This window comes from Lagenorhynchus albirostris, chromosome 4, assembly GCF_949774975.1.
Source record: "Lagenorhynchus albirostris chromosome 4, mLagAlb1.1, whole genome shotgun sequence".
Lineage (NCBI taxonomy): Eukaryota > Metazoa > Chordata > Mammalia > Artiodactyla > Delphinidae > Lagenorhynchus > Lagenorhynchus albirostris.
In genome coordinates, this window is record NC_083098.1 from 125,767,959 (window position 1) to 125,791,025 (window position 23,067).

The 23,067-nt window shown below is 37.5% G+C and overlaps 1 protein-coding gene across 1 annotated transcript in view; it reads left to right on the forward strand.

Annotated features, from left to right (window-relative positions):
- The window catches only part of LOC132519479 (bifunctional heparan sulfate N-deacetylase/N-sulfotransferase 3), a 138,368-nt gene that overhangs the window by 49,584 nt on the left and 65,717 nt on the right, over positions 1 to 23,067 (forward strand). The window contains exons 3-4 of the mRNA XM_060147414.1: positions 1,505 to 1,659; positions 18,999 to 19,184. Of these exons, the coding sequence (XP_060003397.1) occupies positions 1,505 to 1,659; positions 18,999 to 19,184 (341 nt within the window). The remainder of the gene's footprint in view (positions 1 to 1,504; positions 1,660 to 18,998; positions 19,185 to 23,067) is intronic.

Sequence of the window (23,067 nt, forward strand, 5' to 3'; positions counted from 1 at the left end):
AGAAAAAGTTCCTTCATATCAGCAGAGTATTGCTACTTAAGTGTATGAAAGTGAAATTGAAGACTTTCCTTGTTGAAAGATTATTTTATTCCACTCAGTCTATGTCACTAATTCCATTCTTCCTGCATACAGTGGAGCAACCTTAACAGCCTCATACTACACCTTTATCCTTCACTGCACAGTAAATCATAGGATCTGATTCTTTTCCTATCAATAGGCTCTGCCTTCCTTCTCTTGGAAAATTAAATGAAAGAAGAGTGGTAACAAGCACCGGCTCAGTTGGCTGAGCCGGGGAAGCAGTCGATCCTCCATCTTTAGCCCCTAGCGCCCTATCAGAACCAGTCACATCAGAACTGCTATTGAAAATATGAGAGGAGGTTTTTTTCTCCACAAAGAAGGGACATCATTTGAAGAAACCCCTGTTCTAGGACCTTACTGGATCCAGTGTTGTGGCTGAAATTAAAGTGTGGCTGCATAATTTTGTGATGATTAGTATCATTTTATGATATGCCAGGACAGGTACCTTACACTGCTCTCATTTCATGCTTTATTAAAGAAACTCTGCCTGGGGAAATACAAAAAGAGACTCCTACCCCCTCACATAAGTTAGAGAACTGTGTAATTTCTCACACTCAGCTAAACTGCAGGTCGTGGAAAACGGAGGAATTAAAACAAGCTCAAATACGAAAAATCAGAGGAACAACAACAAAGCTGACTCTCAAGGAAACACAGGTCTCTTGATGGAAAGTTTGCTTCCAAGAACTTGAGAGAAAGTGCAGACATGAGGAATATAAGTAGCACCAAGGAGCGGGGTGGTACTTGGATTGTTTTACAGTGACTTCACCACTTCTCACCTTCTTTCTATCACTGTCTTTGCTTTCTCTTTCCTTCAGTTTTCTCTTATTTTCTCAATAATAATTCCTACATTTCCCTTTTTTCTCCTTTTTATGCCTTAGTTTTCACTAAATATGTACTGAGTACCTTCTTCTCAGACTTAAGGAGTAACCCAAATAAATTATGGAATTATTTTGTTGCAATTGTTGTGTCACAACTCATGTCTAATGATCAACCATTAGAGCTCTGCTGCACATTTCCTCACTCGTATTCCCTTGACTACATTCCCGACTTATCCCCCATTCTCTCCAAACTGCAAATTATATAAATATCCTAAACGTTAGAAGTTCTAAAGTTCTTTGGAATGGTTGTGTACTTCCATCTTGCAGTGATTTTATATCCATGTCTCATGTTTTAAAACTTTAAAAAGAGTTGTATCACAGTCTCTGGTTTTTCCCCAAGTAACAGATTTTCCTTTGTTACATTTCATGTTCCAAGTCTTATATGTATCTAAGATACTATAAATGGTACCTTCTAAATATATATATACGATTACATAATTAGATGCACGGATGGATGGGTGGATGGACAGATAGATATACAGATAAACAGGCAATCAGTATAACTAAAATTAATTGAATAATCTTTCTCCTCTCCCCCCCCACCCAAGGAACTGAAGAGGAAGATGAAGGGGATGACCGTCTTCTGAGGTCTGTGGATGAGTTCTGGTGGTTTCCACATATGTGGAGCCACATGCAGCCCCACCTCTTCCATAATGAGTCATCTTTGGTGGAGCAGATGATTCTTAACAAAAAATTTGCCTTAGTAAGTAACTCACTTTGAACACTACATTGAACTAATGTGCACTGACTACAGAAATGACCAGCTTTTTATACTGAGAATGTCTTAGAGGTTTTTGGCATATTGGCACTTTTTAAGCAGGCTTTTCTATGTGATCATTAGAACAATTTGGTAGTGCATCCTTTCAGTATGTGACTTTTGACTTTGTATTGGGTGCTCATCACTATGCTTAATGCTTTGAGGGGTCTACTTTAAAAGGAACTTCGCAAGACACTCACAGGACTCAGTTGCATGCCATTATGGTCAGAGCTCATAAAAGATGGTTCCCATCCAGAAGGAGCTTCCTGCTGCACTGCAAAAGAAAAATATACACATAAAACAAGTCTCCACATAGAAAGCAAACTTATGGTTACCAAAGGGGATGGGGGAGGGATAAAGTAGGAGTTTGGGATTAGCAGATACAAACTACTATATATAGGGCTTCCCTGGTGGTACAGTGGTTGAGAGTCTGCCTGCCAATGCAGGGGACACGGGTTCGTGCCCCGGTCCAGGAAGATCCCACATGCCGCGGAGAGGCTGGGCCCGTGAGCCATGGCCGCTGAGCCTGCGCGTCCAGAGCCTGTGCTCTGAGGCGGGAGGGGCCGCAGCGGTGAGAGGCCCGGTACCGCAAAAAAAAAATATAAAAAACAAACTACTATATATAAAATAGATGAACAACAAGGTTTTACTGTATAACACAGGGAACTATATTCAATATCCTGTAATTAACCATAACAGAAAAGAATATGAAAAATAATATGTGTATATATATGTATAATTGAATCACTTTGCTGTACACCACAAACTAACACAACATTGTAAATCAACTATAGTTCAGTCTTTTAAAAAAGTCTCCATAAAATGAGATATTCCAGGACCTAGTACCAAACCGTGGAGACATAAAACCTACAGTTCAGAGAAGTTAGTGTCACTGGGAGTGCCCAGGGAAATGTTGTGCAAATAGGAGTTTAGGTACACTCTGAAATAAGAATAAGATCTAAGCATCAGGGAGAATTTGTAGTTAAATGAGGCTGAGGGAAAACACCAGCTAGGAGACCATATTGTGGGTATGAGGTAATGAAGAGTCGATCCGGAAAGGCAACAGAATTGGGAAGAAAACTATTTCAGAGACATCACATACCTATAACATAGGATGGAACGTTCACTTGACTGAGCAGGGTACACTGTTTTATACTATAGGGATTCTGATTCTGGACAGGGGAATTTACAGTAAAAGCTCTAATACATACAGTACATTGTAAAATGTGCTTGTGATGAGCGGAGACGGTATAGAGTGATTAACAAGCCAGTAAGGCTTATGTTTGGGGTGGGGAGGATATTTTATCTTTGTTTCTATGAATTATTCTAATGGGCACACAAACATGTGGAGGGAGTCCAGACAAGTAATTGTTTATTTACCCAGCATTCTCCCTCCCCGGGCAGGGAGTACTTTGGGGGCAGGAACTATATTCTGTCTATCACAGTTCCTAGCTCATAAACGTACTCCATGAGTATGCGTAATATAAATGATCAAGGCAGCAGAAATTACCACTCAAAAAGCAAGTGAAGTGTAATATATCTTTATTTATTACAGCATTTCTCTTATTTGCAAACCCCAAAACTTACATTACAATGTTCACAGATTATGTTGTTAATAAATCTAAAACCATCAAATCATGTTTCTAGGTAAATTCTACTAAATGTAGACTAAACCTAGGGTGCAAAATAATTAAAATACACTACACTGGTTAATTTGGATATGAGTTGGAAAATTCTAAAATATAACCACTCCATTGACAGACAGAAAATGTTTTTCTAGAGATTTGAAGTCCTGACCCCAAAACTAGAAATGACTGATTTGAAGTATAATCTGCTCAATTTTGAGATTTCCTACACATATACGCCTTTCCTAACGTTATAGTTCCTAAACCCTGAAGATATACTAATTCCATACCTACCTGCCCTTAACATACTTATACTCTAAAATGGCATAGAGAGATTGTAGCTCTACTCTGTGGAAACAAGAGCACGTGTTACATCTCCCTTGGCTGGCCACCCAGCCATGTTAACTATTAGTTTTTTTTGGCTAATCAGAATTTAAGAAAGTACTCATGCCCACTTGCCCACTTATCATGGAATGTATTCTATATAAACTTCTAAAGCCCCAAGATGTTTTAGTTGAAACACATGATACCTTACTCAAATTTGTACAAGAAAAGGTTAGAATTTATAAAGTATATTGCTTTTCCCATGAGGATATAGAAGACCAAATACTTATGGGTAGTATCAGGAGCTCATACTTACCTTTTAACTTCAGTCTATTCCCCCAAATAGACAGCTTCAAGTATACCTTTGCCAGGCATTGATATTTTGTCAAGAAAGCAAGAATAGTGTCCTACATGCTAATATTATGTATATATTTTGACAGTATTTGCAAACTCCTGTGAGATGGAGAGCCAGTATTTTTTCACCAAAAGTATAAACAGGAATAGTAAACAGCATGTAAAAGTGGGTAAACATTGCCACAGTTTGTAATACAGAGCACTAAAAATCCCCTCAATGCAGCCAACATTAATTCTATGATCTTCAGAAGTCTAAAAGATTGCCAGTATTAGCAACATTAATCAGCAAGAGAGGATGTGGAGAAGAAAATTACTTTGTAGTTTATTTTTAAATCTGTGGAGAAAGAGAGGAATTTGTAAAAGAAGAAAATACACAAAGTAAAAGAACGTACCAATAAAAGATAAACTAAGAAGTGAGGAGGAATATTTTTAGGTTTGTTGTTATTATTGTTTAGGTAGCCTTCAAAGAAACAGTTTATCAAGGCAGATTTGATGAAAGACATGACATTCACTGTTATATTCTCCTGAAAATAGAACATTATCTAAAATAATGGTATTCTATTATGACTTGGATGAATGAATCAATGCATGCCAATATTATGGTTATACCTAACAAACATAAATACTTGAAAGTACATACAGTAAGAACCGATGCACAGGAGTTATACATTTTTTGGAATTCTCAACTACAGAGCATCATGAATTGAAAGAATAATTCAAAACTGAAATTTAGTCATTCTTAACCTCAAGTGCCAAGCAGAGGATAGTTCTTAAAAATGTCATTCCTAGCTTCAGGTTGACAACCCAAATTATGGTCCTTGAGGCAGTAGAGAACATTCATAAAAGTTTAATCAAATACAGAACTGGTCTGCTTTTTTGTCAGGAGAGGACACACACGAAAAGAGGTTGAATCCAGGGTCAGTCCCTCCCCAGCCATAACAAGGTGAAAGAGAACAGAAGCATTTGGGAACAGTGATTAGTACATAACACACATTCAGTAGATAACAGCTGGTGTTTTTATTATCATTCTATTCAGTATCATAAAACTGCCATCTTCAGTTTTTACCTAGGTTCCTGAGGTGTTTAGAGTGACAGGTAAAAGGGACAAAAATCCTCAAGTTTAACAGCTTATTTTGTATTGGAAAGACATTTGGTTCATGTGAATTCTACACATTTTCTGATGCGTGTTAACTCTTTTACTTCCCACTAAGGCATTAGGGTTACGAAGCTGCTTTGCTGCTAAATTTAAAGATGTAATAAGAAAAGTTCAAGTGTTTTATTTTCTTTTTTTATATATTCTGTATTATTTCCTTTAATTCTTACAGCAACCCTGAATTGTAAGTATATTTATTCTCACACTATAGAGAAGAAAACTGAAAAGTCAGAGAAATACAGTGACACATTCATGATGATAAAGCTCACTAGTCGTAGAATTTAAAACCAGAAATCCTGGGGACTTCCCTGGAGGTCCAGTGGTTAAGACTCCATGCTTCCACTGCAGGGGGTGCGGGTTCCATCCCTAGTCGGGGGAATTAAGATCCCACAGGGCACGTGGCGCAGCCGAAACAAACAGAAAACCCGAGAAACCCTGGTTTTCTAAAATTGCATAAATTGTGATCTCCAAGTTTCCTCACTAGACTCCCAAACCAATTCACACATGTAAGTCTAGATTTCTCTTTTGCCTGGTAATCCAAGGGAGTATCTGGTAATTCTGCTAACGTAAGAGGAATTGAGCGCTAGAGGTGGAACTAATAGGGCAACTTTTCCCTTAGGTTCCCAAAGGTTCCCTACAGTAGGCAGAGGTTCTACAATGTTGGGAAGGGAGACAAACAACTGAATCTGAGGAACTTTCCACATGACTATCATTTATCATGTATGGATATAGAGTCTACTCTTATTCAAAGAAACTATTTTGGAGGAATTCTGCCTCAACTCTCGTCTCACTAGATCTAAGAACCAGCAGTATTGTGCTGATATTGCATTTCTAAATTGGGTCACGTTCTGCTTTTTTCCACCAGCTCGGAAGCTCTAAATTTAAAGATGAGCATGCGTGTTTCCCAATGAAGGAACTGAAAGACATACAAAGAAGCAACTGGGTGTTCACACAAGACTAGAGGCCACAGATAAAATGTAATATTCACATGAGTGATTGAGTTAGAGGACACTTAAATACTTTTCTAGCTCAGAGAATCTGAGACTGTGATGTAAGACTCTTTGGTTGGGCCTTCTCTATCACCATCTACAGCCAAACACCTGCGATTTTCATTGAGTTTTAGCAAACACATCTGACCTATTAATCCTTTTGCACAATGTGGACACTTCTGTCTCACAAGGGAATTTAATGTCTGTTTTAATTTACTTTGAAAGCTCTATCTAATTGCTTACTGTGGAAGGTCAAACAAATCCTTTAAGCAAACTTGCATTTGATGATTACAGCCATCAGGAAATACAGCTTTAGAGGTTGATTAGAAAAATATTTTTAGTTATCAAATATGGGCTAATTCACTAATTAAAATGAAATTTCAACGGGATTTTTTTGAAAGGTACCATTTTTGAGGCAAAGATTGTAATGTTAATTATTGACCTACAACACAGTAGAAATATCTATTATACAGTTTTTTAAATTCCATTGGAAAAATAAAGTAACTTATTGCATTTAAACCTCAAAAAATATCATCAGTATATATACTCTCAGTTGGAGAACTGGATTTACATTTTAGTGAATTATGGTAGTTTAATTTTTAGAGATAAAATAATTAGTAGAAATTTTATCATAGAACTCATTGCCAATATCAATGATACTTAGCACTGTTTACAGACAATACCATTAAAATTGGTAGTAGTGAAACAATGTTCCCGATCCTGAAAACATAAAATCTTGCCCAGGATTGTACTTTTTGATTGTATTATCATTATTCTTTCAAACAGTGTCCTTTTCCCCCCTCTTTTCCAAGTTCAGCAGAACCCACTAATTTACATTAGCTGAAATGTCTAGTATCAGTTATGCAACTCTTTAGGTGAGTGAGCACATTAACTTTTCTAAAATGGAAATAAAGATTATAGTATCAAATATAATTTAAAATATATTGAAAGACTTGCTGGCTTAGGAATATATAATAATCCTTTGATTAGTTTGCTTACCAGCTAGAGAATGAATGAATGTTATCATTTTTACTTCAGAGAAGCACTTTATAAAAAAGGGACATTAGATTTTCATTTTATTGATACTGAAAACAAAGTATAATTCTAATGGTCCTAATAGAAATAGAGCTCAACTCAGGATGCACAAAGTCTAGTCTGAGCTGCCAGACCACTTCTGGACTAATGCAAACTGCACAGTTAAGAAAGACACTAGCCATTGTTCAGAGCAGTATGGCCAATATGGTGAAGTATATAATTTACTTCACAAAAAGAATATCTGAAGGAACTTGGAGAGGGCAAGAGATAGAAGAGAACACTAAGGGATATATTATCAGGGTTAATATTAAACTGAAAAGTACTGGTGTGTCAATGCCAGTTATTACAATATTGAAAAGCGTCAATACCCCCAGTACCACCTCAGAACCTCCCGGCGCATGTCGCAAACCTCCCAACTGAAGGGGCCTGGCTCGTGGTCTCCAACATCCAGCTCCAGCTCTACAGCTGGCAACAGGTCTTGACTGATCAGTGGATGGCATGCTGGCTGGTAAATATTTTGAATGTTACCCCTGAAGATGATTAATCAATCAATGAAAGTAAAATCCTCACAACTGCTAACTTTGTGTCTGCTTTGGCTTTTTCGTATCTTCCACTCCAAGTTCCCGATCATTCAGTAGTTTCTGGGAATTCTTCCTTTTGTACCATATCCTACTCCATTTCAAAACTTTCCATCCCCACTCCACTTCCAAATTTTTTATCCCACATCTGGATCATTGCAGCAGCATGCAAACTAGTCTCCCCAATTCCGCATTCTTTTCCTTTAGTTTATGCTCAGATCAGGGAAAACTGTGAAACTTGAAATCCTGTTATCCTGTTTTCCCTACATGAAACAGAACCTTGCATTTCAGTGACAGAGTCTTGACTCTCCAGAGGAAATGTAGGAAGAGAACTCCAGATATCTACCAGACATTGTGCTTAGTGCTTTCCACGCATCTATCCTCAATTAATCCTCACAACCACCTGTGAGCCTAGTTATTCCCATATTTAAAATGCAAAAAGTGAGGCTCAGAGAGCTTATGTCATTTTCTTAAAATCACCTTGCCAGTGAAAGCTGGAGAAAGGATTTGATCCCAGGTCTGTCAAGTTCCAAAGCCCCCATAACCAACGTGGTTTGGGTAATTGAAAGTTGCCATGCCACTGATACTGCTATTGGTTGCTGTTACAAAAACCTCACAACCAGAATATTACTTCCTGAAGAGTTATATTTTTTAAACAAATTCAGAACATTAAAATCTGGCTTTTACAATGTTTTTCTTTTCAGTCGCTGTTTATATGATTCATGTCATTTCTTGTGTTTGTGCAACCATCACACAAACATGGTGCAACATCACTGTCCTGACGGCTATTATAAATACCAGAGGGTATGTAATAGTGATAACAAGCAAAGATCAATATCAACTTCTCTATTCTGTCAGTAATATTACTTCAGTTAAAATTAATACCATGCAGACTTAAAGACTCCTAGTCTAATCAACCTTTTATATATTTTCAGAAAGATTAAATGTGTTTGCAAATACTTTGGGAATTTGAGCCTGTGTCCGAATTGTTTATAGGTTTATTACCTCTCAAGGACCCCAAAGGTCCATGTTAAACTCATGGCTTCAAAATCTGAGAAAGCTGGATTAGACTAAACCCTTCAATTCCTCCACTATGTCTCTAGATAATTTCATTTTCAGTTATTTTGCTACAGCATAAAAAAATAAAGCTTCATAGATTCATTTTTTTACATTTCTACAAACTCCTTCATGTGTTTACTTGAAGAAGTTTTAGCAATTCAAAAAAATCAACCTGGCCTGTGCAAAGTACAAGTGTTTACATAATTCTTTTGAGTATTCTTAAAAAAGCACACCCTTTAGTGATGTGTTTAGTTATGAGACACTCAACAAAGATATGAGGATGATTCAAAAATTTGAAGGGAACTCTAAGAGAGGAAAACAGCATGCTCTGTTAAATGAAACTAACTTGAAATAAACTACATAATTATTAGCGAGGACTAGAAGAAAATCTGTCACTCTTCCTGAAATAATTCTTTCTGCGAGGTTACAAGTTAAAATGAAGGTTAAAGCTGAGTATACATACCTTTTGTAAACCTTTTTCTGTATTGGTACTGAATTATTAGCTTAACTTTCGTTTCTGGAACTTCTTTTTTTTCTTCCAGTTTTATTGAGATATAATTGATACACAGCACTGTATAAGTTTAAGGTGTGCAGCATAATGATCTGACTTACATACATCATGAAATGATTACCACAGCGAGCTAACATCCATCATCTCATATAGATGCAAAATTAAAGAAATAGAAAAAATATGTTTTTCCTTGGGATGAGAACTCCTAGGATTTATTGTCTCAACAACTTTCATTATATATTTATCATGTCGTGTATTATATACCTAGTACTTCCTTTAGCTTGTAACTGGAAGTTTGTACCTTTTAACTACTTTCCTGCCCATCCCCTACATCTGGTAACTACAAATCTGATCTCTTTTTCTATGAGTTTGTTTGTTTTTGAAATATAACTGACCTACACCACCATTTTAGTTCCTGTTACACAACATAGTTATTTGATGTTTTTACACGTGTTTCTGAAATTTCTTAATGCATTTGGCTTACTAAATTTCATTAAAGTTCTTCAAATAATTCAGCTATTAACTTGGGGTAGTACTTGAAGGGGAAGATATAGTGTCAAGAAAGGGCTTTTGCTGATGTCATTGTTATGGCCTTATCAAATTTATGGTTCACCAAGGATTTTTTTTTTTTTTTTTTTGCGGTACGCGGGCCTCTCACTGCTGTGGCCTCTCCCGTTGCGGAGCGCAGGCTCCGGACGCACAGGCTCAGCGGCCATGGCTCACGGGCCCAGCTGCTCCGCGGCATGTGGGATCTTCCCGGACCGGGGCACGAACCCATGTCCCCTGCATCGGCAGGCGGACTCTCAACCACTGCGCCACCAGGGGAGCCCTCACCAAGGATTTTTTAATTCTTTTTCAAATTTTTTCCCATTCAGGTTGTTCCATAATATTGAGCAGAGTTCCCTGTGCTATACAGTAGGTCCCTGTTAGTCATCCAGTTTAAATACAGCAGTGTGTACATGTCAATCCCAAACTCCCTAACCATCCCTTCTCCCCCTCCACCCCCACCCCATAACCATAAGTTTGGGGACCTAGAGATTGTCATACTGAGTGAAGTAAGTCAGACAAAGAGAAATATTGTATGATATCGCTTATATGAGGAGTCTATTAAAAAATGATATTTTGGAGATTAATCCTTTGTTGTTTCGTTTGCAAAAAAAAAAAATGATACAAATGAACTTGTCTACGAAGGGGAAAGGACTCACCAAGGATATTTATAGCTCCTACTTTATACATAATATCAATTACTTTTTCCTGAAGAAATGTACACTGTTTGGTAAAACTTTTTTTAGATAAGGCTGATAATGAGAGTGTATCTTCTTTTTATTTATTTATTTAGTTAGTTAGTTAGTTTTGGCTGTGTTGGGTCTGCATTGCTGCACACGGGCTTTCTCTAGCTGCAGCAAGAGAGGGCTACTCTTCATTGTGGTGCAAGGGGCTTATCATTGCGGTGGCTTCTCTTATTGCAGAGCACAGGCTCTAGGCACACGGGCTTCAGTAGCTGTGGCACGTGGGCTCAGTAGTTGTGGCTCGCGGGCTCTAAAGCGCAGGCTCAGTAGTTGTGGTGCACGGGCTTAGTTGCTCCCCGGCATGTGGGATCTTCCTGGAGCAGGGCTCGAACCCGTGTCCCCTGCATTGGCAGGCAGATTCTTAACCACTGTGCCACCAGGGAAGTCCCGTGTGTCTTCTTTTAAGGGATGTCTTCTCTTAAATAAGAATCCTGAGTTTTGGCAGGGGCTGGAAGTGATGGTAGAAGGATTCTTAGTTTACCTCTGTTCCCGTGTTTTACTTGTTGTTTCAATAACAGAATAATATTAATAAGATGAAAGGAAGTTAAACTGCACTTGACCTATAATGCTGTTTATATCTTTCATTCTCTACATCTCAGTAAGATAATTTGTTTTATTACCGCTACTTGGAAAATAAAGAAATTGAGGTTTGGTGAAGTTGTATAACCTGCCCAAGGTTCTACAACTAATGAAGGGCATCACTGAGACTGAGCCCAGGACTTCTAAATTTGTGCTTCCTCCACGATACTAAACTGTTCCCTATCCCCAAGATTCCCTGATAGATATTGATCATTTATTGTCATGGGTCTGACTTTGTTTTACATTTTTAAAAACTTTCATTGAAGTATAGTTGATTTAAAATGTGTTAATTTCTGCTGTACAGCAAAGTGATTCAATTATACACATATATATTCTTTTTCATATTCTTTTCCATTATGGTTTATCACAGGAGATTGAATATAGTTCCCTGTGCTATACAATAGGACCTTGTTGTTTATCCATCCTATGTATAATAGTCCGCATCTGCTAATCCCAAACTCCCAATCCATCCCTCCCTCCCAGAATCTCTTTGAATATGGGAAAAATAAGATTCTTTTCTCACTATATAGTTAATCAAACACTACAGACTCTTCTCCAGATCTGATTGACTTCAGAGTGACAAGATCATACTTCTGTTTTATGAGTTACTGTAATGACATTCTGTTTCACAAGATCTCATTACTAACACCTTTATCCAAAGACTTCTGTACCTTTTGTTACTGTAGCCATGTTTTTTTAAAATCCAAACTGTGAGACAAAGAATATCACCTTCCTGGGGCTTCTGGACTCATAGGAATATCACTAACTAGGGAAGCTTGCCTCAGCCTTGACGTTCAGTGTTTTTATTGGAGTTTCATTTCATAGACATGATGACTGACTGACTGCATGATTGAACTCAATCTCCAACTCTCCTCCCCTGCCTAGAGGTCAGGCTGATATAAACTAGCTCAAAGCCCCAACTCTCTAACTGAATGGTTGGTCTTTCTGGCATGGCCAAACTCTGAACTGAGTCATTTTGTTAACATAAACTCAGATCTTTGGTCTCAGGGACCCACCATGAATAACAAGACATTCTTATAACTTAGAAAATTCAAAGGATTTAGGGCCTACCTCCCAGCAACCAGAGATGATGAAGACCAGCCAGCTTTTTAATTATACAACAGCTGCCAACAGAGGATGATTTTAAACTCTTAAACCAAATCTATTAAAAACAACATGATCATCACTGCAGATTTTTCACATACCAGCTGGCAAACAGAATTTATATTATGAATTAAAGAGCACCCTGTTTAAAAAAAAAACTAGAAAGAAATCTAGGGGCCAGTTCTATAAATATTAACCAAATTTATGTAAATATGCCTATCACATTTTAGAGCATTATCACTTACTTAAATATGTAGGAAGAAAAGTACACATGTTACTTTAAGATTGGATCATGGATTAAAAATAGTGCATTTATATTTAGCATCCAAATATGACTGCTTCTAAAAGCACAAAGATTATGTCAAAGAAACACAGGATTTTAAATCTGAATCTTAGTGACTACTTGTACAGCTCCTTTATTTCACAGTTGAAAAAAATGAAAAATCAGATTCTTATACTAAGGTAATTATTTCTTTCAGGATCTTTCATTTCATACCATGCCAGAAGTACTTCCATTTATCACAGGAACATATTCTAATATTTACACTCTTAGCATTCAGTACCAAACCTAATTCCCTAACCTAAAGATAAATCCTGACTTGCCTGGTTTTGTCCTAGATGAAGAAGGAAGTAAGACTCCTTCAAATAGTAACTTTAGGTATATTGGGTCACCATCACTGCCATTTCTTACCTCTCCCGAGTCACAGCAACTGCTATAGGACTCCTTTAAGTGCCAGAGGCCCCACAGTTTCTCATAAAATTCATGTGTGGCTCATTAGTATTACCTTAAGAAAACAGTCTTTAGAAGATTTTAAATGCTTCTCAAATTCAAGGGAATAGTTTCATAAATTTGTTTTCTTGGGCTTCCCTGGTGGCGCAGTGGTTGAGAGTCCGCTTGCCGATGCAGGGGACACAGGTTCGTGCCCCGGTCCGGGAAGATCCCACATGCCGCGGAGCGGCTGGGCCCGTGAGCCATGGCCGCTGAGCCTGCACGTCCAGAGCCTGTGCTCCGCAACGGGAGAGGCCACAGCAGTGAGAGGCCCGTGTACCGCAAAAAAAAAAATTTGTTTTCTTCACATACTGTGTGTGTATGTGTTATGTACATGCATATGTGTATATGTATGCATGTGTCTTTTAGTGAAAAGGTTCTAATTCCACTCTCCAAACAAGCTCCTATTATCTGGAAAAATGTATTATTTTCTACGTGAAATAATACCCCAAACAGCCACAGCTTTTAAGAAAGGCACTTTAAAAATCTATTTTTAAAAAGCAATTTTTTCTAGAAACAACTCCAAAATATACCACCAATATAAACATTGGGAAACTTTATTGCAAGCCCATTTTTAATTGTAAATGTAAATTCTCAATACTATGAGATAGTTAACCAAAGCATGAACTTCTACATACTGAGGAAATGGAACATTCTAACCCAAATGTACTATAGGAAAGCATTTAGAAGTATTTTGAAATTATGTGGTAATGAAGTTTTAGATTTCTTCTACTGTAGAGTATAGAATGTCTGTTTGACTTCCTATGCATTTTTTTATTACATTAGTTTGTATTCTTGCTAATCTGAGAAATATGGAAATAGGCAACAAATCTTCAGGTCATTAGTGTAAATTTAAAATGTTCTCTTTAGAAAGATTGAAATAGAGAAAAATATTAAAGTATCATTCTTGATAATTAGCAAGAATTTAAATAAAGAAATATTATCAAGGATAGTAAAAAACAATGATTTCTTCAGGAATGAAGTTACTGTGTTTCTCAAATACCTAAATGCCAATTTTTTTTTTAGTTTTGGGGAATTTTTTCTAAGAAATTTTGAATATCATTATTGAATATCAAATATCACTCTTTGCTTGATAAAATTGTGTTATCTTCACATTCTTCATGTGGAAACATCTGAATACACAATTTAGGAAAATCTTGCAATTTTTAATTCTATACAGTATAATTTAAATATAAATTCATAACAATAAGTGTCTGTTTTTCACTTGAATCATTTTTAACTACAGTCTCAAAAGTGTTTTCAAGTATTACTTATCTAGATGGTAAATTTCTCTGTGACTTACCATGTGTCCATTCTGCAGATGAACTGACAGTTTGAGATAATTGAGAAAGTGAACATCAGAACGAGAGGAAAGTAGTCAGAATCAGTTCACACAGTTGTTCACTAATATTTGTTGACTGCTTATTGTTGGCAAGGCACTGGCCATATAGCAGTGAATAAGACAGAACCCAGAACTCACGGAGTTTATTGTTTAATGAGGAAGAGAGACATTAAAAAACAATTATATGAAGCAGTATTCACTTACAAACTGTGCTGTGTACCATGAAAAACAAATGAATGCTGCTAAGAGAAGTCTTAATGTGGACTTCATTTACACTGAGACTTGTCAGTGGAGCTTCTCTGAAGGTATCACAGAATAAAGTACCTAAAAGAGGTGCCAAATTTATCTAAGTGAAGAATTGGAGTAGGGAAATTCCAGTCTGGGAAAACCACATATGGGAAGATGCTGAGGTAGGAAATCGCTTGGTGAGTTTTGGGAAAAGATTAATGTAACTAAAATACAATGAAAGGTGGAGGGTAGTGCAAAATGAGGCAAGAGAGAGAAGCACGGTCATACCATGCATGGCTCATGACCACCCTAAGAATTTTGTATCTTATCTTAAGTGCAAGGGGAAACCATGGAAGGATTTTGAGTAGAAAGTCACATGGTCATATTCGGGTCTTTTAAGTATTACTCTGGCTGCTATGTAGAGAATGGACTGGAAGCAGGCAAGAGAGGAAATGGGTAGAATGGTTAGGAGCCTGTGCTTGAAGGCCACGGGATAAAATGGTAGATTGGATTAGGGTGATGGTGATGATGAAAAGTGGATGGATTTAAGATTTATACTAGAGGTATACTGATAGGACATGATAATGAACTAGATTTAGGAGAGAATGAGGAAACAGGTGTCAAGAATAGCCTCTATCTTTTTGATATGGCAACTAGTTGGTTGATAATACGTCATCTAGTGGCATGGAGGAACCCTGGGGAAAGAGCATTTCTGGTAGAGCTGCGAGGTGGAGATGAAGAGTTCAATTGTGAGAATAATTAATCCCACTTGTGTTCTAAGTATTTAACATACATTTTATAGTAAATAGCCATATTCCCTAGTCTTTCTGGTCCACTTCCTTTTTTAGGGAAGTTTTTACATAGGTTACAGAGTTCCTAGATCTAAGATGCTAGTTTCAATCAAGGATTCATAAAAAGAATAAGGAGAATTAACTTTTTAAGCTAAAATATCTACTCTTTTAAACTTTTTGCCCCCAATTCCAAAATAATAATGTACTTAATTTCAAATTTAAAAATCTGGAAGAGAATAATCAGTCAAAAATTTAACATAACAGGGCTTCCCTGGTGGCGCAGTGGTTAAGAATCCACCTGCCAATGCAGGGGACGCAGGTTCAATACCTGGTCCAGGAAGATCCCACATGCCGCGGAGCAGCTAAGCCTGTGTGCCACAACTACTGAGCCTGCGCTCTAGAGCCTGCGAGCCACAACTACTGAGCCCACATGCCACAACTACTGAAGCCCACGCACCTAGAGCCTGTGCTCCACAACAAGAGAAGCTCCCGCAATGAGAGGCCCGCACGCCACAACGAAGAGTAGCCCCCACTCACCGCAGCTAGAGAAAGCCCACGCGCAGCAACGAAGACCCAATGCAGCCAAAACTAAATAAATAAATTAAAAAATAATTTAAAAATTTAAAAAAAAGAAGTTAGCGTTGGGACTAAATCTTCTGAAACATAATAGTCTGCATCCCGGAACATACAGACCTGCAATCTTAGCCCCAACTTTTCTACCCAGTAAGATTTCAGGTGTTCTCCCTGGTATTGAATGAAAATTTGGGGGCCGATTTATGTTGCCTGCATCTCATTTAAAAGAGACCAGCTACTAGCTAATGTTCAGTGATTCACAAGCCGGAGGCACATGGTTGCGGGTATTTAGATCAGGAGGAAAGCAGGCCCAAGAAGGGATAGTGGGAAAGAAGTCACAGAAGCCTCACAAGGGAGAATCCCCAAATCTACCCTTTTCTTTTACTGAAAAAAAGGGTGGCCCAGTATTTTCATAATTTCCACATTAGAGTTGAGCTAAGTAGGACGAAAGCTTATTTTAAAATGGAGGCAGGCCAGTAATGACGACAATAATGAACAACATTCATTGAATGTGTATCATGTTTCAGGAACTGCACTAAATGCTTTCCGTGTATTACATTATTTAATTTCCTCTTAACCTCTTATGAGGCTTAGGGGTCGTAAATCATTCTCCAAAGGCCACACAGGTTGTAAATGCAAGAGTGAAACAGCCAGCTGTGTTTGACTCCAGGAGGGGAGTTTTCCGCCACTGTGCCACAATGCACCAGCACACAAATAAAAGATGAGACTGAAAAACCTCAGTATTTCTTTAGTGTTAAAAGCTAAAAAGAAAAACACAAATTGTGTATATGATGGTTTGCAAATATTTGGGAATATTCCAAAATAAGGGAAATGTCTCTGCTGTGCTGGACCGTCCTTTTCTTACATAGTGTTCTGAAGAGATAGCTGACCACTTACTTACAGGTATTTAAAACTACCTTGAGCTTTCTGTCAGCATAATTTCTCACAAATTTGGAGGTATTTGAATTTTATAATGTAGTTCCTGTCATGGTGAATTTCATTCTTGCTTCTTCCTATACCCTTTTAAAAACTGATAACCCATAATTCTTCACAATTTTTCTTTAAATTTCTGTGATTGAAATTCATTTTCTTTCAACTGTTCCATTATCACTGCACCCCTATTCTTAAACCACTTTAGATGAATACTTCACTGACCTTTTCTAACACAAAGTATGTGCTGGTAAGTAATTTTTAGTTGAAAAAAATTGCCTTAGTTTTTAAAAACAGGGGGGAAAGAAAGCAATGAGATATTTCAATTCACTTTGTAGTGAAATTCTAAATGATAACAATAATTGCCTAGTTATGGTAATTTCTAACAAAGATGAAAATAAAATGAAGAACATGAAGCTTCCCTCTCACCCTTCAGGAACACAAGTATAATCTACTCCACCCATTCTCTTCCTCATAGCAACAGTGTGGCATCTCCCCTTTCCAGCATCCTCAACTACAACTGTCTGAGATGAGTTTTGAATGATGAACAGTTTACAAGATAAGAGGAAAGGGGCATTCCAGTTGGGTGGACAATATGTACAGTGTACAGCAAAGACATGAAAGAAATCATCAGAAACTGGGGTGGGGAGGATGAATGCTGACAGGAGATCGGCTATGTTAGGTTGGTTGTGAGCCTTTTATGCCGTACTGAAGGAGTCTGACAGATACTTAGGTAATGACAAATGATTGGCAACCCTTGTTCCTCCTGTGTTCAAGTGCTCATAAACTTCCTTCACCTCCTGTTATTTAGGTTGAAAAACAAAGCTAGCCATGCCTTTTCCACTTCTTCCATATCCATATTTCTACAATTCAGTGCGTTTAGCAGCTTAATACTATGGTTCTTTGTATGTGAAATTGCACTTTGGCATGAAGACAAGCGATGACCAAGTCAGAGGAAGTCTATTTGGGTAGAACTTTTGAAGAATACAAAGCAGTTGAAAAATACAGATAGAAAAGTAAGATATTATTCAGGAGAAAAAATACATGTCTACTACTGACACCATGAGTGTTCTTTTAATAAAAGACATCTCATCTTTTATGCTAAAGAGACTTTATCAGGACTAATGGACCATCTCAAATGAAGAAGAATAATCACAATTACACAAACTTTTCCCAAGTCCCCTCCAAAATAGTCTAGTTGTCACGCAGATTTATTTTCAGAATTTCCAGACTTGGTCAGGACCAAGTGAATAGAGGAAGTAGTGAAAGAGAAACAGAGAGAGAGTAATTTTGAAATGACTTTTTAAAACTGGACTCATTTTATATACAGAGAGAGAGTAATTTTGAAATGACTTTTTAAAACTGGACTCAGTTTATATACTAAAGCTGGATTTCAAATCAACTAAATTTCCAGATTGGCTCATTCAGTACCTTCTCCTTTCACTATAACCAGAGCTTTGGCTTCAAAGAAAATTGCTCTATAAAATTTTACCACATTTTCTAATCAAAAGTGTGTGCTTCTAACGAGGCAGGGAACGTTGTCTATTACTGGCCCTCTTGCTGAGGGAACAATAGAAACGTGGCAAACTTGGTAGAAACTGGGCTATAGACAAAATAAAATCCTGTTAGCAAGTCTAGCGAACGCAGAATGTGTTCTGCCCCTTAAGAAATGCTGGTTTTATTTTGTGGGGAGTGCTGAGTGTTGTCTGTAGCGAGTGTTTGTCGTTTAACTTACTGAGATCGTGCAGATAGGTGAGTCACGGGTGACTGTGACAGGAGGCACTGAATGCAGGCCTTCACATTATTCATTAAAAGCACTAGTCCTGTCCCATCACCTCTTAAACACACATGTTTCATCATCAAAACTGGTGGAGTGGCTATCAGGCCTCATGAAGTCTAGAAGTCTTAATGTTTATCACTTTAAATTTTGCCATACAATTAAGTAATGATGGAGTGAAACAAACGTATTTATAGTACATTTGAAAATCCTGGGATAAAAATAGGATCCAGATAAATCTTCCCACATGCTAACTAACATTTGCTTGGCCTTAGGAGCATGGCATTCCTACTGACATGGGCTACGCGGTGGCCCCTCACCATTCGGGCGTCTACCCTGTACACATTCAGCTGTACGAGGCCTGGAAGAAGGTTTGGAATATTAGAATCACCAGCACTGAAGAATACCCACACCTGAAACCAGCTAGATACCGGAGGGGCTTCATCCACAAAAACATCATGGTGAGCTTCCTCTGGTATGCGTAGGGTAGACCTCATTCTGCCAGACTTAATTCCTCATTTGAAGAAAGAACAAAAGAGAATAACTAAATATTAAAAGTGTAACAGAAGGAAAAGCTCCACGCAGCAGGAAACATATTTTTCATACCCAAGCAAAGGACGTTTTCATCAAAGTCACTTCTTTTCAATTCTTCAAATAAAACTTTAAAATGTTTTTTACTGACACTATTGCTATTAAGCAGGCACTGACGTTAAAATACTAAGGAAACATTACATCTAACTTACAGATAATTTACAGAAGCCATCATTTCTTCAAAAAGTTATTTAGCATGTAAAACTAACACCATCTCTCTATATATAAACCATGCCGTTCTTGCCGGGCTGTGTCCTCTACATATCAGACTAAAAAAAAAAAAAAAAAAAACTATTTACAACAAGAAGCCACATGTCCTGCATAATCATTAACAGATGATAATATAGAGTACAAATGAGAGATGATGTTAATGATGTCATTTCTGTCCATTGTCGAATTCTCTCCAAAGCTTCTCTATTTTGTTTTGTGTTTTTACACTGGTGACAAATGTATATTGTCAAGATATATTATTACCTAATACTTTGTGGGACCTCTCAAAGTAAGTAATTAAATCCTAATTTTTTTCCGAAATCAGAAAATCTAAAGAGCACTGGTGAAGTTAGGAGTAGGCCTCCTGATTTAGACACACACTGGGAAGGAACACCACACAGAACACTGTGTGGTCAGGCACCATAACACTGTCAAACTGTGTTTGAGCAGATGTCTACCTTCTAGAATTAGGTGTAACTGACTTCTTTTCAGACAGTTTCCCTATGTCAGCAAAAATTACAGATTGGATAATGACATTTGTATTACTACAGATAGGATAATGAACTTGGATCAACTTCCACCTTAACTTTTCCCTCAATAAAAACTGTTGTAAATGCAATATGGGGACATAATGGCCACATTTTATCCCACCTGCCATTCCTCCTTACTGAAAATGAACTCAGTGTGCCTCAAGCTGCCAGTCTTTTGACTTGGGTTATATTATAATTTAAAAGTATGCCAGTACTCTCCTGTCATGTTTAAATCATATGCAGTCTTAGAATAATAAACTTAAGTCTCCAAGGACTTTATTCAATGGTGTTCTCTTTTGTTTCTGTTTTTCTCTGTAGTGTCAGAAAACTTGCTTGGATATGTCCCATGACATATGTTCATCTTTGTTTCTCCTGAAAACATATTTTACCTGTATTATAAATGCATGAATCTGGCAGGTATTAAAGGCTCTAACAGATTTCCTGTTTTGAGGGAACTGTCCCTGAGGTTCCACTTATGCAGCAATCCATGGAAACTCTGTTTGCTTTGTGGACCCTTGTATGAGCATTTCCTAGTGGGAAATGTTCCAAGTTGATGTGTAGTTAGAGAGGACAGGGCTTGAAGTCATCCTAATAGAGTTGTAAGTGGAGACCACAATAGCCAATATGCCCTCCTAGGGAGAGACTGCAAAGAAAAAAGAGCAGGGAACTGAGGAACAAACGTTCCTTAGATCACACCCATACCCTATTGTATGAATGAGGGGAACTGGGTTTTGATGATCTACTCACAAATCAAACTTACAAGGCCTTAAATGAAACTTATTATCTTCCCTTCAAACTAGCTATTGGTCCTGCTATCTCTAATTCAGTTCTGCAATTTGAACATCACACTGACCCCCCATTTCCAATCAGTCTCTACATTCCGTCAATAATTCCTTCATAATATTTTTAAATTTCACTTCCTTTCCCACAGCCTAATTCACTACCTTGACTTTCATTTGTAAACCATGGTGCTGGTTTCTACTTCGTTTATTTACGGCTTCTATCCACCACTCACTGCAGTCCATACCGTGGAAAGTGCCAACCTTTTAACCCTAAAATGCTGCCTCATCTTGCCGTGGAAAGTGCCAACCTTTTAACCCTAAAATGCTGCCTCATCTTGCCTTCCTAACCTGATTCTTTCCAGTTGTTTCCATACGCCTTAACTTGCTCTTCAGGGACCTGAAAACAATTTAAACTGTCTACCTTTCCATCTCCTGTTGTCCCGTAGCTAACACAGACTCACTCCAGACAAAAAGGTCTGCAGCAATATCACTGTGTCTATGCCTTTGTCATTCTTTCCACCTTGAAAGACCACTTTCTGATCACTCTCTACCTATTCCTATTCCCTTTATGCCTCAGTATCAAGTTCCATATCTTATATAATTTAATGTAAAGCACCTTGGTATATATATAGCAGCTCAATACCTAGGTCAGGCCTACACTGATCTTATTCTCCTCTGAATTCCTATAACACGTCCTCTTGTATAACTCCATTAGGAACATAAAAGCTAGATTCAAGCCTTATGTACAGGATATTGGCTTTAGGTCCACTGGCCGAGATTCCTATGACTATGGCTTTCATAACCATCTCCTAGTTATTGTCAGGAGCTATAAGGTTTCCAGGGGCTCATCAACATCTTAAAGTTTGAATTTGATAGCATTACACTCCCAGAAACAGTTCTAGAGAGCAGTTCACAGCAGAATGACTAAAACCTCTCTTATTCCTTCTCTAACACAAGAGAGCCATTTCAAGGAACATGTTCAGTGTCCCGTAGCATTGGATTTAGGGAGCAAGGCAATGCGATATGACCCTCCTACACTCTGATGATCTCCTCAGCCTCCTTTGGTGGTCCACTGACCATCCTAGGGCTCATGGTGACTCTCATCCTCTCAGCAAGTGTGATCCTCCCCAGAGTTGCAGGGTAAAGCCTGACACTTCCTCTTCCCTCTGTTCACACTCAAATAATTTGAGAAATAAATGAAATTCAAATTTCTTTTCACTTCTCTCTCCCTTTTGCATAGAATCAGCTAGGCAATCAAATCCCAAAGTTGGCTCTGTATGTTGCCATAGTTTTTCAAGCAAGATATTCAAACTGAATCCTAAAAGCGATTCAGAATCATGCACGTTAAAATGTAAAACTAACCTGGCGTTTAATTACATGTAGGCATTTCATTATTTAGCTTTGGGGTACTTCTCTTTATCCCAATATACCTTAAATCCTTCAAGAATATAAAGGCTATATCTTTGTGTTCTCCCACCTGGACTTGCAAAGAATTTTGAATAAGTATTTGTTAAATAAATAACTGCTATGTAAAACTTAATTTCCAGGAAATTACATGTTCATGAATTGTTAGGGGATATATCTGATTCAGTTAGAATACCTCTGCACTTAGTTCTTTTTTGTTGTTGATTTTGTGCATAACATTATGAGAATGCATAATGCTTTTAAACATAAACATCATCAGAGCTAATACTCTGCAATTAAACTGAAGTTCTTGGAATGATTTCATCAAGATAAAATAGCTTCTAAGGATATAACTTTCACCAGTTTACCAAAATAAATAGGATAGATACAGTTTTGATTTACACTGAATATGTGGCTTATTGATTGAGCTGGGAATTATGTTTTCTAAGAAAACTTTCCAAGGACTAGATTGAAAGGTATTAAATAAATATTCAGTATATTTCTAGGAGGTTGCAAAGCATGGGGATTCCTGTACAGGTAATATTTTGAAAGCACTTACTGAATCAATTGTGCTTTAAGAATCAAGACAAAAAAAAAATGACGATCCGTTTGCTTAGGACAATAAACAGAAGACCTGCCTGTGTAAGATTCTATAAAACTTGTATCCCTCCAAAGTATACTAATTCATTTTCTGCTACTTCAAGGGTGTAATGACAAATGCAGGTCATAAAGAAGTCATTATATAAAATTTAGCTAAAGTTTGTACCATCTTGCACAGCTTTTGTTCACCTCTTCTTTTATAATTGTACTGATATTTCACCAGGGAA